Source organism: Akebia trifoliata, chromosome 13 (genome assembly GCF_017979445.1).
Source record: "Akebia trifoliata isolate Shusen 1 chromosome 13, ASM1797944v1, whole genome shotgun sequence".
NCBI classification, from domain to species: domain Eukaryota; kingdom Viridiplantae; phylum Streptophyta; class Magnoliopsida; order Ranunculales; family Lardizabalaceae; genus Akebia; species Akebia trifoliata.
In genome coordinates this window covers 14,743,814-14,762,975 of record NC_141387.1, presented here as the reverse complement: position 1 = coordinate 14,762,975, position 19,162 = coordinate 14,743,814, and the positions used below count along the sequence as shown (strand labels likewise).

At 35.6% G+C, this 19,162-nt stretch overlaps 1 protein-coding gene across 1 annotated transcript in view; it reads right to left on the bottom strand.

Annotated features, from left to right (window-relative positions):
• Positions 1-1,133: 1,133 nt before the first annotated feature.
• The window catches only part of LOC147387966 (cullin-4-like), a 36,363-nt gene continuing 18,334 nt past the window's right edge, over positions 1,134-19,162 (bottom strand). The window contains exons 4-17 of the mRNA XM_086420891.1: positions 14,933-15,113; positions 14,598-14,720; positions 14,226-14,513; positions 8,717-8,842; positions 8,404-8,505; positions 8,266-8,319; positions 3,626-3,732; positions 3,460-3,520; positions 3,114-3,245; positions 2,718-2,855; positions 2,554-2,634; positions 2,386-2,466; positions 1,679-1,759; positions 1,134-1,568 (exon numbers count right to left, since the gene is read on the bottom strand). Coding sequence (XP_086277017.1) covers positions 1,455-1,568; positions 1,679-1,759; positions 2,386-2,466; positions 2,554-2,634; positions 2,718-2,855; positions 3,114-3,245; positions 3,460-3,520; positions 3,626-3,732; positions 8,266-8,319; positions 8,404-8,505; positions 8,717-8,842; positions 14,226-14,513; positions 14,598-14,720; positions 14,933-15,113 — 1,669 coding nt within the window. The 3' untranslated portion in view covers positions 1,134-1,454. The remainder of the gene's footprint in view (positions 1,569-1,678; positions 1,760-2,385; positions 2,467-2,553; positions 2,635-2,717; positions 2,856-3,113; positions 3,246-3,459; positions 3,521-3,625; positions 3,733-8,265; positions 8,320-8,403; positions 8,506-8,716; positions 8,843-14,225; positions 14,514-14,597; positions 14,721-14,932; positions 15,114-19,162) is intronic.

The window sequence follows — 19,162 nt, the reverse complement described above, 5'->3', positions numbered from 1 at the left end:
CTTGTCCTTCAAGTAATTTTCCCTAATAAAAATTACATGGATGGATCCAATAAATGATGCTCCCTTTTTTCCCTGATCGTGTGCAAACTCGTAGCATTGAGATATGAACCGATCAATATCAATCTGATCTTATTAATGGCCACAAATTATATTACTACACATTGCAAAATTTTGCATGCATTGATATTTTAAAGGTTGTGATACAACCGAGCACATGATTGGGGTAATCAAACATCAAACGACTTGAAACTTTTTTATTATTTACGTCGGATTTGAGGTTGTAAAACATTGTAACTAAGCCATAGGTTCAAGTGAGTCCTTTGAGAAGTGAAATATTTGATAGCTTGCATCCTCACTCCATGGCACGAATGTATCATTGTTAAGTTGGCATAATTTAGGTTTAAAAAGCAATGTTTCAATCATATGAAAATCAACTTTGGAAACAATCCCAAGACATTTATTGATCGAAATGTTCCACCAAAACATTTCGACACAAACTCAGACAAGGAGATAGTAAGTATTTCAGCTTCTAAGATTTCCCTTCTGTATGTAAGGGCAGAACAAAGCGAGAAGGAAACAGTTGACAAGGTGTGGGGTGAAGGTCACGGGGAGGAGGAGGGAACTCCCACTACCCGAGCACATTTCCAAGCCAAACACATCCAATATCAATGCATTTTGTACATTAAAAATCAATATTGAGTATGAGCAGTACAGCTCCCATACTGTTTCAAGAGCAGGAAGCATGGCCAATACACAATTGGCCTAGGCAGTTGAATGTAATTCCAAACTTATAACTGAGGAGTTGCAACTCCAAATTTGGGAAATTGAGAGTTCTAAAAGCTGCATCAACCCAGATTTTGTGGTCCCAAAAATTGAACTTGCAGTAAACTTGCATCAATGACCCTTGTTCGTTGGAGAAATTGCATCTGTTTCAAACATACACGTCACGCAACTCGGCTTTTCTATTCTCGGGAGAAAAACAATCCAGAAGATCAAATTCAAATCCCTCATGATTATGAACCATCCCTTTCACCACTTTTAATATAGGATAAATCAATTGCATACCCTTTAGAAGAATGGGTTTACAAAGGATAATATTAGTGCAGAACATTCAAAAGTCCAGACTCCCCATGAAGCTTAAAACGCATATTTTAGCTCCAATATCACTAGCATTGTTCTCTTAGCTCCAAATGGATTACAAAAACAAGAGAAACTCGTGATGGAATACATGATAAGAGCGAAACTTATGAGAAACCGAAACAAAATATATATACTCCATAGATTACTTGCGTTGAACGCAACACGGCTAAATTCTACAGGTTCCTGTACATTGATCTGGTAAAGGATCGATACATTGATACATCTTACCTCCCAGATAAGATGGCAGAGTTCAGTGTGTCTGTGTGTCTGTCATTTACAGACAGATGGGACCAGGTGTACGTAACAAGGAGTCATCATGCCAGGTAGTTGTATATCTGAGGATTGTTCTTGTCCCGCTCCAGGTACTCCCTGTCAATGAGACTCTCTATCCTTTTCTTCAAATCTGCTGGCTTTATGGGAAACTTTAGCTGTATTATTATGAACCAAAAGTTAGATTGATCCACCCCTTTTATAGGTCACACCCAAATTCACAAAAATAAAAAAGAAATTGAAAATCAATCGTTGACGGACTGGTTACCTGCTGAAAGAGCTCCGTTATCAAGAGTGTGTGGCTTAGGACTTTCCTTGTCTTCATTATACGAACAATTGCGGCATCCACCTGGAACGAATACAGCAGAAATCCAGGTATTTAATTTGGCAAGTTTAAGGCTTCAAAGTAGGGCTCAAAATGGGTCGGGTTCAGGTCTTATCCGAGAGTATATCCATATCCAAATCTGAATTTTATATTTGGATCCGAATCGGATCCTATTAGCTAAAGCCATATCCAAACCATTTTGCTTTCACTATATCCAGATCCGACCCAACTGAATTACTTGATTCAGGTCGGTTGTGCGGATAATTCCAAACCGTTCAACATTTTTTGCTATATTTCTTTTCTAATTGCTATACTGATCAATTTTACCATTATAATTCTTTTATTCTGTAAGAATTCATGTTAGTAGTAGAAAAAGATATTTTGAAAGCATTAAAATATTTATTTTCAAAGCAATATAATATTCGGATCAAGGCAGATTTTGGGGTAGATCCGTATCCAACCCGGATCCTACTCGAGTCAAAGGACATCAACCCATATTTTTATTTGGATAAACTCCAAGGGTCCAAATCCACTAAATTCAGATTCAGATCACTCGGATTTCGGATAAAATCCAACCCATTTTATGCCCTACTTCAAAGTGGAAATGCAGCATTATAGATCAACAGAAATGAAAATAAACAAGAATGAACCTGATATTGACGGTCCTGGAATACTCTTTCGGTAGTACTTGTGTTCTCCTCCACCGTTTCCTTCATCTGGATCGCATTTACCTGTCCCCTCAAGTTGACGTTAGCTTACTTGAAGCTTCAAGTTCAATCAACCGGTACCAATTTAATTAAATAAAAACGAAGGCAAACCTTTATTCGGTAAAGAGGGGCACTGAATTCTTCATTGAACACAAACGAGTCATTGTCTTCCACGTCTCTCCCTTTAGGAAACTATACACAATCCCCACAATATCCAAATTTATCAGTCAAAGAAATGGTGAGCAATACGTCCCCCCAAAAGGGTTTCCACCCACCTTTTGAAGTACGCGAACTTTTCCACATGCAAGTGACTGCAGAGTCCTTCTCAGCTCTTTATCTTCAATACCCGTGGATTCCCTGATGTCTTGAAAGCTAAGCTTTTGGACATCGTTAAACAGCATCAAAACGACCGTCTGGTGCACAATTTATTAAACCCCACTAAAAAGTTACTAGAGAATGAGGGACCAACAAGACAAAGGACAATAAAATGAGAGGTTCTATTGCTACTATGACTTTTACTAAGAGCACCCCAAGATGTGTGCTAATTATCATATGAATTGGTGTGCTATTAGTAAAAGTTGGTGTGGCAATAGAATATCTTAAATAAAATTTGGTAGTAATGAATGATGCATTAGGAAAACAAAAGAAATTGCATACTAAGGCATACCCACCTGAAATAGTGAAACCGCCAACTCCTTTTTACCTTTTGGAAACTCTGCTTTCAATACACAGTGACCTAACGAGTTTTGCCACATTAAGCGCCTCCCACTATACTTGCTCAAGTAGAACTCCTTGAAGATGTCCTGTTTACCGAAGAAAAGTACAAGCGAGCACTTGAATAACACCCCTAGTATTAAAAAAAGAGGTATTGCCACACCAACTTTTGCTAACGCCACCCCAAGATGTGTGCTAATTCTTTGGTAATTTACGTATGAATTGGGGTGGTGTTAGCAAAAGTTGGTGTAGCAATAGAATCTCTCAAAAAATGGAAGGAGCCCTGCACCAATTATGCCTAACCTGATACACATTCAATTCGTGGGGAAGTCGAACATCCATCGGAGGATATGTTGGCCAGTACCTGCAAGCCAGACATCCAAACACCAAAAATAAAATCTTCCGGGAGATTGAACTGACTGATTAGAGTCATCCTGTTCTTCACTAATCTCGAGAAAATTTGACCCACCCGGTGGTTAAAACATGGACGCTCAGCTCAATACCCGATGGAAGTTTTGTCCTGGCTTGGGATGATTGTTTGAAGGACTCGTTTATCTCTTTAGATAATTCAATATCCTGCAGAGGATTGACATAAAAAAGGAATGTCGAACACCAGCCATGACAGTATATCCATTAAGATTCAGTGAAGAAATACAAATTAGTAGGATAGACAACAATGAAGTTAGCCCAATGGGCATCAGAAGGACGAATCTATGTTTACATTTATGCATGTTAATATTTCCTTCCAAGATTTCCCGTGCTTCCAGTTTCTAAGAATGAAATAAAATCCATCCAAGTATCAAGAACCAAGCAGAGTGAATGATGAGAACATATGTGCTTGTGTAAAGCAGACTCTGATATGGACAAGGATTCAGAATAAATTTAACAAAGACCCTTGGTCTGTGATTGGCTTTTTACTCCAACTCGGTCCCCTTTTTGATGACCAACTCGGTCCCCTTTTTGATGACCGCCGAGTAGGAGCTTCAGCTATTCACTAAGGTCATGAAGCCTCTTGGTCACCAAAAGTACATTGGATTACCTACCTTCATCAACTTCCCTTCCAAAAACCGGCCTCATCGCTTGAGGAATGTACCCCTCCATGTTTTGAAATGCAAAACCAAACTCCTTGCTTTTTCCAGCAACCACTTTGAACAACACAAGTGGTTCTTTTTTTAACAGGAAAGTAATTCCCAAAAATACCCTGGTGTCCACAACATGCTCCATTAAACAATTTGGCATTTCTTGTTTTCACCCCCAAACTCTCGCTAAAATACTGACTCTTGTCTGCCACATTCTCTAGTGCCCCCACAATCAAATCCTTGGAGATACTAGGCAAAACCTGATGCACAGTTTTGCCCACATCACTGATAGCCAAACTAGAACTCAATATATCTGAGCTGGAGAGAATCCCATACTTGACCATAGAATTGTGGTGCAAATTCGAAGAGCTAAGGTCCCCTACTTACTCGATGGTACCCTTCCCACACATTAATTGATTCATGGAAGGAGAATTTACAGAAGTGTCGGTTGCCTCATGAAAATAATGTAATCTCTCTGCCTAGGATAACATGATTATCCACCACTGATTGTCTCTGGATCACTTTCTCTTCCAAATGATATCAAATAGATGCATAACATTGACCAACCAATGAGATTCTTTCATCAAAAGATATAAGGTCCCCACTCATCTATTGCTTTTTCATTTTAAGAAAATTGCCTTGTAAGTCTTCCAACCTTTCTTTACTTCAAAACACTTAAAATTGATAATTAATAATCATGATATCATTCAAAACCATTATTAGAAAATGACAATCTGAAGCATCCCAAATCAGCACTGAGGCCTATGGATCCAATAACTTATCCTATTTCAGCATCCTCTTCCTAGTCCCAGCCATGCAAAGAAGCAAGGGAATAGAGGGGAAAATAAAGAAAGTAGATGATCACTAATGAACATATCCACAAACTCCTACAATTTTCCTTGGAGTTTCCATTTATACACCTCTTAATTCAGGATGACATAAGGCTTCCTCATCCGGTACAAGGATCAACCATTCTAGGAGAGAATTTTAGCATAAGATGCAAAGCTCTTATGAGTAGCTGAAGCGAAAGGAATAGAAAGAATGTGTTCAATGGAACCAGTTTGAATCAATAGAATCAAGCTTGGAGGGGAAAACCAAAAAAAAAAAAAATTTGAATCAAGAGAAATAGTTAAATTCCAAATTTATTGAATGAATTGTGTCTAGTATGGTTTGGCAGTGGCCTTTATATAGGATACGCTGCTAAAATCAGAAATCAAAAAGAATAGAAACTCCTAAATCTATTACAATTACTTCTTTTCTAAGGAAACCCGACTCAAAACTTGAAAGTATCTTTAATTTTAAAGAAAACTAACTAAACAACTTCCAAATTATTTAAAACTGAAATAAACTAAACGCATAGGACTCAAATCGAAATTGATTTATGGTCCAAACCTGGTCAACCTGAACAAGACTGATCGGAATCAGTCAATCTGAGTCAACTCGTCCAGATCTAGGTGAGTTGATTCGACAATCAATATTCTCTTCTCCTTGCTTTTTTCTGGTCCATTTTCTCTAGAAAATCAAGGGCAATCTATTCTACATCATTTTATCTATTTTGGACTAACCTCAGAAAATATATCTAAAAAAGTATGAAACACAAAGAGCATGGTTATAATAAGTGAAATATAACCTACTCAAGGCCTCAAACTTTGATTTCAACATCATTTTTTCATTTCTTGTTGAAACCAAAATAAATTCCGAAATCTCTATCAAGATGATTCAAATTTTAAATTACGTTCAAGGCACAAAATTGATCAGAAATTTGAAAATATTCAAAATTGCCTAAAACTGAAGTGAAATCCCGAAATTCAACCTAAATCTTGAATCTGGTGGACTTTCCAAACCATGGAAGTTTAGGATACAATATAAACAAAAAAGCAAGTCTTCCTGTACCATATAAAAAAAAAGATGTAAAAACCTACAAGGATAATAGATAAGCTTAAAATGTAAACTTTACAAAATTATATATAACTACTACTATTTCCCATTCTTGGAGATACCAACGTAAAACTAGATGCAACATGCCTCAAAGGTTGTGTGGTAAGGTTGAGAAAAATCTTAAGATAATACTATTCTTCAGACATATCAAATCCATCTTAAAGGACCCTATGGATCTATTTGATTATCCAAGGGAACATGGTTTTTCACACAAAATCACAATTTCCTTTGTTTGATTGCAACTTTCTATGGTGACAAGCCAGCTTCATCATATATGTGGTATTCATATGTCCTCAATGAATCTAGTCAACCACAAACCATCTTTACATTACAATTTGATGTTTTCCAATAAAGATAAGATAGGAATTGCCTATATAATAGGTACAATGGTATTCTCAAGTGAAATCTCATACTACCACAGAAAATAGTCAAACACCTATTATTCTACATTAATTGGATGCTTCCGAAAAGAACTTCTAAAAGGATCTACTGATTAATCGTGTAGGTATTCACTATCTATCCCTTTAATGGATAACAAAAATAATAGTATACATTTTTCACAAATTCATTTGAAATAATTTAAAACAAACCGCAAGTGTGATAATCATCCCAAGTATTCTAGAAGTATAAACATGGAACAGGATGTTGAAAGCTATAAACCAAAAAATAGTAAACATGCAGATACACTGTCCCATGGTTACAAACCTAATTGCATCTCATGCATCTAATACACAATGCTCAAAAGCACTCTAAACCTGAAAATTCCTCAATAGAAGCACATACAATCGAGAATCCCATTATGGATTCCAACCACCCAAGACTTCTATTCTCGTTTCTATCTATAACTCAAGCTTTCCATTATCTGAAAACCATTATTTAATTTAAAATGCACTTTTTAAACTACATCTCAAAAAAAATATTGAAACAAATAATTGTTAAATACTATAAAAACCAGTTTGTATCGAACTGGTTAATGGATAAAACTCAACCCAAATCCATTTCTTTTAGTTCCAAAACATCAACATTTTGTAAAAAGCATATAAAACTATTTAATTTACCAATTATATGCATGGATTTTGAGTTTAAAACATAATAGGGTTTGAAACTATATATCTAAATTCAAATAAAACGAATTTAATAGAAAACTATACTACGAATTTGAAATTGAAAGTTTCTTACCTTCTTAGTCATCTTTTAAGCTTCTCTACGAGTTTCTAACGACTTTTCCAAGTATTTCACTCAGCAAATCAACAAACTACTCCGATGATTTTTTAAATCTTGATATCGTGAATATTTTCTTCTTCGGCATAGAATTGAAATTCACGTCCTAAACGTGTTGAAATGAAGGTTGAAGTCGAATGATATATAACCCTTACACTCAAAATAGAACACCCCTCATGTCTCTGTTTCAACATTCAGAAGAATGGTTTAAACCATTCTTTAAACAAAAAGAAAATAGTGGGACACATGGTCATCCCAACCATCATATATAAAGACAATTATTTTTATTAAATATCAACCCCTCCTTTCAAATTTTATTAATTCCAATAAAGTTCGTCTTTTTAATAACTATAATTTAACCAATTTTGATAAAAAAAATTATTCATTGTAGTATTTTAATAAATTAAGTAATTAAATAATTTTTTTTCTTTACCTAAATGTTCATCGCACCAGACCAATTTATTCCATGTCTGTCAAATTTTCAAAATTCCATACCGATTTTTCATTATTGACCAAAATACCCCTCAAACCCCAAGTTTTTTTGATAAAATTACTGTTTTCCAAAATTATCCTATTAAAGTTATTAATAAAGGTAACTGGTAGATCATAACGAAACTGAGTCAACTTTATCAGGTGATGCTTTGGGTGCTAGAGTCTTGACCAAGCAAAGTCACTTGGCAAAGAGTTGACTACAATTGTACAATTTATTTGCGAGGTCGAGAAGCTTCACATAAATATCATCTCTATAAAATAATTTTACCATATAGAACTTCATCACTATTCCATTAGAAGACCCCCATAATTTGCGATGACCACTATTCCTAAGGAATAAATAAATAAATAAGACATTAGAAAGAAGAGAGATGCATACCTTGAACATTCCTTCAAGTTTATTTGTAAACTGGCTCCCACATTCAGTCTTCAGCTGAAATAGGTCGAGACTCGCTGTTATAATCAGCTGATAAAAATATTCTACAAAACAATTGACGACAAACAATCTGTTTTTTACCTTAGAAATCATCGACTTCTCTGCATCAATGGAGGCACTCTTTCCCAACAGTAATCTTTTTGCAAGATCCTTCTTATAGAATGCTTCGAACACGTCTTTACCCTTAGTAATCAGGAGAAGAAATATGAGACACATCCCTAAAACTATCTGAGAGTATATTTTGATGAGAAACACGGTTTTTGAGGACGTTAACAAAAAAGGGGAGCAATGCAAGAGCATCAATGAAAAATATAACATTAAGAACATAAAGTATCTGATAATTCAAATGAAAGCACAGGGCCTCAATGGTTTGCATAAAAGCATTGCAACTTACTTGTATAAATCTGAATAAAACCAAAACTTTATCAAGTGTACCCTCCAACTCCTCTTCAGATGTACCCTTATTGCCAGCACGAAGCTTCTCATCCAGAAACTTTGCAATCAGTTCGGCCGGTCGGTTCTATGAATAGGGATAAAAAATATTCTTAGTTTAAACTGATTGAAAGACTACATAATGTACAACTGAAGATTAGGGCCATGGTATCCAAAAAATGATGCAATGCAGCAAGAAAGGACTGAATGCCTTTGATGATGACCCGTACACCAAAATAAGTGGATAACTGTATCTAATATCAAGTTTATTGTCCAAGTCACACTTCCACAACCAGTTTACATAACATGGCATATCATGAAGATTGATATGCTAAATTATTTCTCCAAACGAGGCACTCTCAAATTATGTAACATCTAAATTATCTTAACCTGGAAAATGAGTTGTTCAACAATACTGCACAAGTCTAATTGCATGACCTTGATGCAACAGGGAATATTGGTCACCCATCCCTGGAATCTTTTCAAACCTAGAATTCAACAGACGTAAACTGAAATGGTCCATGGAGAAAATTAAAATGACTGTTCAGGCTGATGTTATCAATGAATCAATGAAATTATAAAATGCAAATATAAGCAACATGATTAGTATCGAGGATCTGTCACTGAATAAATATTGCAGAAGATATCTTGATTTGGCATGATATTTATAGTATTTTTTTTAATAGCATATTTATAGTATTTAACTATATAAAATTACTGCTAATGAAATAATAGGATCAATGAATTCAATCGTGATAATAACATTTATAAAAAAAATTTATAATAATAGTATTCCTAAATGTAATATAGCATTCTTATTTCATTTTTTTATATGGTAAATGTACATTCTTAGTATAAACAAACTCAAAAAATTCAAGGTCGTCTTCTAGTGATTAGGACTCCGAAATTCTAGAGTGGACAATTGAAGCCTCCAAATATTTCTTTTGTGGTTCACCAATGAAATCAATGTGTTTTGTTGCACTTCACGTGTGGAAATCTCCCATTCGAGCAACACTTGGTCACCTCTTTGTGTGTTTGTTTTTTAAAAAGTGTCTTACAATTTACTTGGGTCTCTTGTGGACGTTGCTAAGATTCTAGAACCGCTAGGGAGCCTCTATGGGAAATATTGGATATGAAACCAGCGATGTAAAGTGAATTTCTCTCTTAGGGTGATACTATCATTCTACTCAAAGTGAGTCCCCAATTTGTAAATCCAAAACTCCTTCCAAGGCACAAGAAGGGTAGCAGATCCTTTGGAATCAAACCAATGAGATTTTGAAAATTTCAAAATAAAGCAAGATGAGACAGAAGAGGGAATACACGGTAGAAACTTTGGTTTGGAATTGAGTTAAGGATTTGAGCTACAATAGGGTAACCATAAAGGTTTAGGGTAACCCAAAAGGGTTTGGGTTGTGGAGTTTAATAACGACGTATTGCAATTAGTTTAGGTTTATAAAGTAAAAGGTTTAGGATAAAGAAAATAAATAAATAAATAAGTCTGGGGTTTCAAGAGTAATTGAGTTCAAGAAAATCAAGAAATAATAAATAAAGAAAAATAAGATTAGAAGGGTAGAAGAAGGATAGAAGTAGAGGAAGATTACCTTGGATTTACTCTAAATCTAAGCGAAGCTTTACTCCATTAATGGAGGTTTCAGCCCAAGATACTCCGTTGGAGTGTATTCACACAGAAAACTCATTGACAGAAACTAATTCTTTATTTCATAAACTCCAATCCCTTCCAAAGAATCCTATTACTTATGCTTTTATAAATAAAATCTAATCTAAGAATCTTAATTCCTACGGTGTTCCAAGGAGTGGAGACCTCGTTGCAAGAGCTCTTATTTAATATTCTAGGGCTTTTTTTTTTTAGCAAACAATTTCTAGAGTTCATAGGAGTCTTCTTTGAAGAGTTTGTATTTAAATGGGAGTCATCTTGTTCTAGTTAGCTCTTTTTGTTTCTTTTATTCTGGTGGTCACCTCGACTACCTTTGTTTTTTATCCTTTTAATTTAATAAATTTATACTTATAAAAAAAAACTAACATACTAGAAAAGGAACCTAATTCAACAGTCCTAACAAGATCAGACTACTAAAATAGAAACCAAATTAAACAAGGATTTGATAGCCATGTACAAGCCAAAAGAATTTCTAAAAATCAAAACACTAACTATGCTTGATCATGAGTGTCTAAAAAATAGGAATAAAACTCTTAAATTACTATTACCCCCTACAACTAATATGAATTAGTCATAGACCCCAACAATTCTCCAAATTATGAATAACCTAAAGCCGTAAATATTCTAATAATAAATTCTCTGGCTAAAAATAAAAGCCTAAAAAGAAACTCTACTCTTCAAGCTTTGATGTCTCAATCACAAAATTGTTAATTATGTACTAGGCATTTCAAGCTCATAAGAAAATAAATTTTAGGCAAATAATTATGCAGAGTATCGCAAGACAAAATGGGCTTTCTTTGATTAAACTTGACCAGTGATAAAGTAATTAAAAATTAGGGTTTCCTAGAGATAGACTGATGCTTCTTGAAGAATGGAAACCTATTTAAGAGAGAAAGATCATGGAACTTGGTAGAAAAGTGAGATTTTTGTTCAGGAATACAATCTAATGAGATACATTTCTAACAAGGATTTATTAGCAAGTTGTATAGCTCGAGTTTGACCATAGATGTTCATGTGCTAGAATGCTCAGAAAGGCAACGTTAAAATTAGGTCTAACTATTATGGTTAGCATGGATTTCAATGGGGTTGCTTTCAATATTGTATATTTTCTGGGTAAGCTAGAGTATAAATGTACTGAAAATGGTGAATCAGATGATCTGCAGAGATCCTCTCCCTCTCTCTCTGAGTCATCAATTAGAGTTGTATTTTCAAGATATTTAAAGGACAACCCAAGATAATCAAAGGGTCAATACTCTTTGCTTAAAAAAATAGTTAAATTGAAGTAATATCAAACACAATTCTAAGGTTGCCATCTGCACCATCATTTCTTATTCGTTCCAAAAACCTGCTTGCATGCCCAAGGGTGGGGAACACAATTGAACACCTGCCACATTATTGTTTATTTTGAAGATGTGGAGCAACTTTCTTAAATTGCTTGACCTTGTGATGTGTAATTGAGTATAACATGGTTCGGTTACAAGTTTTCCATTTCAGCCATTTCTAGCTAAAGTATGCTTTCTTTGGATTCTTCTTTCAGTGGCCATCATATGGTACTTTTGGAAAGAAATCTAAATTTCGAAAGACAAGAAGGAGTTTCTATGAGAATCGGGAACAGGTTAGTCTCATTCTCATAACCTTTTGCACCTAGACTCCTAATGATTGTTAGGTCTTGAAGAGCAATATTGTCTCTAAATCAAGTAACCTGTGTGGAGCTTGTAACTGGGAGCATTGGTTGGAGATTCATCTCCATGGTTCTTGACCATCAATTTTGATGTTTCATCAATGGATGGAAGCATTCCTACTTCAAGATGACCATTTTTTGGATTCATATTTTCAGTAGTTGTTAAATGGAGTTTCTTGAATAGAGCTGAATTTTTAGAGATAAGAATGAGTTTATGTGATAGTGACGGAGTTATAGGACTTGTTATATGGAGTTTCTTTAACAAAGAGCTGAAATTTTAGAGATAAGAACGAGTTTCCCTGACATTGGGGGATCCTACTGGTCCCATAACCTTTTGTGCCTAGACTTTTAAGGAATTTTTCGTCTAAAAGAGTGACGATGTATGTAGTCTGTACATAAAAGAGATTGTGGGGAGTGAGGAGTGGGGAGGGGGAAAGGGGAATGGAGAGTCTACAAATGAAAGCACATGGTGGACATCCACCTCATTGGATCCTTGGTGGTCATTTCCGATGCCAATGGGCATAAGATTTTGAATGAGAAACAGGAAAATGCCAAGGGCTAATTCCAATCTGCAAAGTATGTTTGCAGCAGATCTGGCTAGGTGATCAGCAGTTCAGCACACCTTAGATAGCTTTTGGGAGGGGTTTGTGGAAAGTATTATTAAATTCACCAAGTATTTGAGAGAAGGATGAGAGTGAAACGAGGAATAAGATAAGACTCTGGGAAGATATTTGTTAAAAAAAGATCATTTAAGGAAGTGTATCCTTCCCTTTCTGCATTGTCATTCAGAAAGACTTTGTCATTCATGATTTGACAGTGTGAGATGGAGAAGACTTCTCTTGGGATTTTTATTTCAAAAGAGGTCTTAACAACTGGACTTTTAACGTTCCTTTTCTGATTTCTCAATCATCTCTTCTAGGTAGGACAAGTGATCATAGATTTGGGAGAGGAACCACAGTAAAATCTTTCTACCAAGCAAATGAGTAGGGATCATGGCATCAATTCCCAAATTCTTTTGGGTGGGTAGTTAAGGTTCCTTCCAAAGTTTATTTCTTCTTTTGGTTAACTTCCCTAAACAAATTTCGACTTCCAATGATCTCACATCCAAAAAATTAATGATGTTAAAACTCCTGCTTTCTTTGAAAATCTAATGCGAAGTCGGTGAATCACTTGTTCCTTCACTGCCTGATTGCTCATTTGGGAATCATTCTTTATCAATTTGGTGTAGCTAACATGGGTCTTATCAGGTCTAGTTATTGTGTAGTGTAGATATTGGAATAGTGCTAACTTCTCAGAGAAAGGTCGGGTTCTTTGAGGGTGCTTCCTTTGTTTTGGGGGAGTGTTGGGTGAATCCAGGCAAGAAAGAGGATTTTCATAGAATCGTTCTCAACATTAAAGTTCTTCCGTTCTATCATTTATCTGTATTCCAGAAATGGAAAGCATTGTTTTCGGAAGATTTTGATTTTAGATGGGACTTGGTTGTGGATCGAAATCCTTAGGTGGCATCTTTTTTTGGGTTATTTTTCTCCTTTTTTTTTCTTTCTGGTTGGTAGTTTATGTCAGTGTATTTTCTCTTTTGTTGTTGCCAATAAATATTTTAACCTATCAATGTTATTTTATTTTTACAAGGCTAAAAAATTTCCTCTCATTCTTGGAGGTCAATGGATGTGACTCAAGAAATAGGTAATCTCTGCTATAGAAAATTAGTGTAGGGGGTGAACTTAAGAGGAATTAGAATGATGAAGGTTATCAGGGCCACGGTCGAACTCCCTTTTCCATTTTATTATTGTCGGTCTTTCTCAAGATTCACTCATCCCCAAATCTTGGGTTAATGTGGTTCTTTCAGTGAAACCCTTCATTAGAGCTGACATCTTGGATACAATCCTCAAGGTTGACACCATGTTCATAAGACAATTATACCTTAATGAGTGTGTAGTGAGCCTCAATGACGAATAAAGTGTCAATCATCCTTTATCGATCCTAGGTAAGTAAAATGTTGAAAGCTCTTTTATCCTTTCTGGTATGTTTAGAGTTTATTCAAGGATGTGATGGATTTTCTTTCATCGTACAGAAAATAAAAAGGGAGAAAGATATGCTAAGAAAGATCATGCCAACCTGACGAAGATTAATCAGATGCTCAAATGCGTCTTTTATTGTGTTGGAAAATATTTCATTCCTAGAGAAGCTTTCATCCCATATCATATCAAGGGAAGCTTTAAATTCTAGAAGAGAGGAGACCAAATCTTTGTCTTTCTCTTCATCCATGATCATGCCTTGTCCAGTACCACGAATGTATGAGCTAATAGCCTGACGTAGTGATTCGAAGGCATTAACCCTTGAAAACAGCACATACGTCCTCCGTAGGTCCTCAATGCGATTCCCATCCATAAGCATTGTGAATCCCTAGGCAAATCAAGAAATAATAATCATTTACTAGTAACAAAGGATATTGAAGAAATAATTGGAAAGCCAATAAGTGATGCATACCTTATCAAGAATTGCAGATGTATGGCGTTCAAGAAGTTGCCTTTCTGCCGTTGCCACCAGTGACTTCCTCGTACATGCATCCAGGTAGAGTAAGCATCTTTCATGTTCTTCGTGTAACCTTAACTGCAAGAATGTATTACCTCAATTCTTTCAAAAGAGTGCATAAATCATGAAATAATGGACTAGAGCAACCCCAACATAGAGGTAAGGTGCAAGACAAATGCAACATCGAGAAACTAGAAAAGCTTTTTACAAAGAATTACAAAAACTATTAAGGACACAATAGAAAGAACAAAGGTAGTCAAACAAAGTGGCAGAAGAAAATGTCAATAAACCTCCACGTGCTTCAAGTAATCTGGAACATCTGATTGCTGCATGTACTTCACACCTTCAGCAGCATAAAATTCAGATGTACACTCAAGAAATGGCTTCTCAAAGCATTCTGAGTAGATTCCTAGTGCAGTAAACATCTTCAAAAGATGGTTAAGGAGTGTCCTGTCAATAGCTTCACCTAATCTGATGGGCAAAGACAGAATGATGCACGTTAGAAGATGTCACATAAAAAGCTCATTTCAAGAAAAAGACCAACAAAGAAAAATGGAATCAGCATTTTTAAGGGCATGTGAGGTTTACACCTTGAGACTCACCTCTGAGTGAGGCTCATTAAAAACGCCGAGGCACAACAGAGAAACAAAAAAATAGCTGAAGCATATGCCTCAGACCAAGAGATGCCCAAAACGTGTACACCTTAGTTTTGGCCGAAACATACGCCTCACACAAATTTTCCTATTTTTAAATTATATTAACCGTATTTTCTAGGTTCCTCTTTTCTTGTTCACCATCTTCTTTCTCACTTCTCTTCTATTTATTAGTTGTTGCAAGTATGCAACATAATTGGAGCATTTAGAAATAAAATCATAGAAAATTGTAATATAAGTAAAGAAAAATTATCAAATTGATTTGATTCAATACTCATTTTTTGTAGTATTTAGTATTAGGCAAAGAATGTCATTGAAAAAAAAAATAGTATTAGTTATGTCTTACATTTTTTGCAATAAATAACAAAATAATTTACTTACTGCAAAAAATTTCAAATATAACATTGTTCTTGTTGAAACATAAAATGATAATATTTTTGTCTTTGATAATATAGGGGATTCAAACTTGGAATTCAATTATGTGGATTTGAAACTTGAAATTTGAAAATATGTGGGGGTTATTCTAACATTTTGTTTAATATTAACTATTTATATTGTATATTGTCTATTTAAAAATTCTATGCATGTGAGACTTGATCCTCGACAATTTGGGAGGTGGAGAATTTGGGTAGATTGACTTTGTGCATAGAGTTCACACGCCTCTCGTTCTCAATGTCGAGGATAGTCGGTGTTGGGTTGTACAAGGGATGGATGTTTTTCAGTGCAGTCGATGTACCTTGTAGGTTTTCCAGAGTGGTCTCACAGTTTCCTTCACTCCTAAGTTTGGTGTGGGAGTGTGTCCACCAGAATCTCGATTTTCATTTGGTTAGCATATATAGGGCAGCTTCCAACTATCAATTACCCAATTTCTCCTATCTTTGCAAGGCTAATGGAGAATTCGGGGACCATATTCTTCTTCATTGCCATTTTACTCGCATGATCCGGTCTCATTTTTGGGCATCCCTTACTCAATGCAAGCTTTTGTTGAGAGTTAGCTGGGTTGGGGAAATCATTTTGTCAAGGCTAAACGCACTCTTTGGGGTCTTCTTCCTTTCACGGTGTGCTGGAGCATCTGAAAGGAAAGAAATAAGTGTGTTTTCGAGGGAAAGAAGGCCGAGAATTGTAGTGGCGATCTTAGCTTTGTTGTTTTTTTGGTGTAAATTATTTAAAGAATTTAGGAGGGTTTCTTTGAGGATTTTCTTGTTAGGTAGGATGGGGTTAGTAATTTAACTATGGATCAGTTTTTTGTTATAACCACTTAGCTATGGATTAGTTGGGACGGCTTGGGGGTGCCTTTGGTTTTTGATAGGTTTGGTTGAATCTTTTTTACCTTTTTCGGTCGGTCATCTCAACCTTCATTTTTTCTAATGAAATTATCTTTACCTATCCAAAATATGAAATGAATACATTCAGAAGAATCTAAGGACAGCCCCAGTATGAGATAAACAAAGGGAACTTATCAAAAAGATAAATAAAGGCATGTTAACTGAAATGGGGGCATGTACAATGAAAATAAAAAATAAAACCAACAAGGAGTGATACGGTGAAGAGGGTGAGAGAAGACCAAAAGAAGAATAAGGAGGTAGAAAACAATACGAACACACATGCATTGACATAAAACATAATTTCAGATTGATATGAATGGAGAAATCAGATTCATATGTTTTCGAACCCAAATCTTTGTTGTCATCGTTACCAAAACATATCCTAGGTATTTGGGGTCAGTTGAACGAATTTTGTTCCTAAATTCTATCTAAATCCATGTATCACGATTCTCAGGTCTCAATCCATGTCCTTTTTGGTCCTTCCTCATGCTCTTACAGCCCTTCACCTGCCCATTCCTTCCCACTAGTTTTGTAGTAGCTCTTCCTTGCACAAGACTGAACCATCTCAATCAACGCTCCCTAAGTTTATCACCTATTGGAGCTAAAATTGCCAACCCAAATAGTTGGTATAAAAACCTAACTGATGATGTTGATAATGATGTCCTCAGGGAATAAACTCTCTAAAATCTAACTCAACGACACCAAGAAAACTGCTCTACAACTCCTTGTTTAAATAATCATGCACAAAGAGATCATTCAAATTTTCTTCATGCTCTTTACATATATTACAAGAATATTATTTAAGAATGGTCTCAAAAACCAATATTCTATCATTATTACCCCCACAATCAATATATACATAAACCAGAACCCATCTTTGATAGCAGTTAAAAATGCCAATTTGACATACGGTCTCTAAAATTTCCAATTAAAAATCCAAATACTGTGAGCTGGAATTCCCCATGTTACTTCAAGCTCATAGGTCCCATGCTATATTTTGTAGGCTAGCAACTGGGATAAGATTAATGTGACGTTTGATGTCTCACATGAGAGGCAATCCATCTAGGGAATCATTTGACATCACTTCCACCAATTCCTGAATTAATGACTTTGACTCATATGGCCACATCCTTTCATGACTGTCTCTTCATGTCACCATAAGCACCTAAGTTTCTCCTTAGCCTAGTCAACAAATTGTTGACTGTCAGGATGTTTTGTCCATCCTTTGGGATTTAGGATAATAAACTCTTCATCACTCGTGAGGACATGAACAACTGCCTCAACATCTTTCTAGATTGCAAAAAGTGTTTTTATGTACCAGATGGATGATCTTCTATTAGATCTCCACAGCCGTTCCAACATCATATGGCACAAGCCCAAAACACACAAGACTTGTTTTGGAACCATTCTTGCCAATAGAAAATGGAATGCGACATTGACGAGTTAGTTCCCAAACCTTAATTTGGTGGCTTCTTATGTACCAACCCTTCAAAAAGTACCAACTTGTCTGGACACTGCAAGACACTTCAGAAATGAAATTCCTCAATAAAAATGCGTCCAAACAGAACCTGAAAAACATGAGTATATGCACATTTGTACTTTAGAATATTTCTTTACCAGTGACATCTATTTTTGACATATCCATTTATTTATTTCTTCTTGTTTATGCTTCAGTTCTCATATCCACTGGTTTTCAAATTAGATGGCTGAGTTACAAAACAGCCAAAAAACAATTTTGGATAGATAAAAGGTTAGTGATTAGCAAGGTGAAGTTGGGTTCAAGGGGGTTTGAACCTAAGACATAGAACAACACCCCACACGTGTTAACAACTTAGCTAAGTTTGCACTGCAAAACTGCCAAAATTTTGATGACAAAACAACTATGCTTTACAACACTTTGGCACACGTGTCATGTATCTGCATTAGGATTGCAACTGTACTGCAAACGGATCGCCCTCGATTTAGCATAAGGTAATGCTTTAATCTAGATTAAGTAATTTCTCTGCATGGCTACAGAAGTATGATAATCCTTCATTTTCACTTATTAAGCTGATAGTATATAAAGAAGAGTAAATTTCCTTCAGAACTACCTAGTAACAGACATCCTACGTGAGTTGCAACCATGGTTTGAAGCTCTATACCATCACCAAATCTCTCAGCCAAGGCCAGAAAGAAACACTTCTACCAAAATATTGTCTGGGGATTGTCTCAAATTTTCTCAGTCGAGACAGACTCAGTTTTTCTCCTGTCAGAGAGAATGCCTCAACACGAGACTTAAAAACTTGGTTTGCAACTACCAAGTTGAATGTGAAAAACATTAGCAGACAGCCAAACGCTAAATTACACCAAATGTAAAAAAAAAATTCATAACGTTCAGATTTTAAAACTTAATAAAATGGCTTTGGAGGTTTGGTGAAGAGAGGGGTAACCTGTGGAGGAGGGTTGTTGCGGCCAAGTACGGGGAAAGGGGGCTAGGTTGGTACAGTGGTGAGGCTAGAGGTTCTTTTGGGTGTAGTGTGTGGAAGGGGATCCTCAAAGTTAG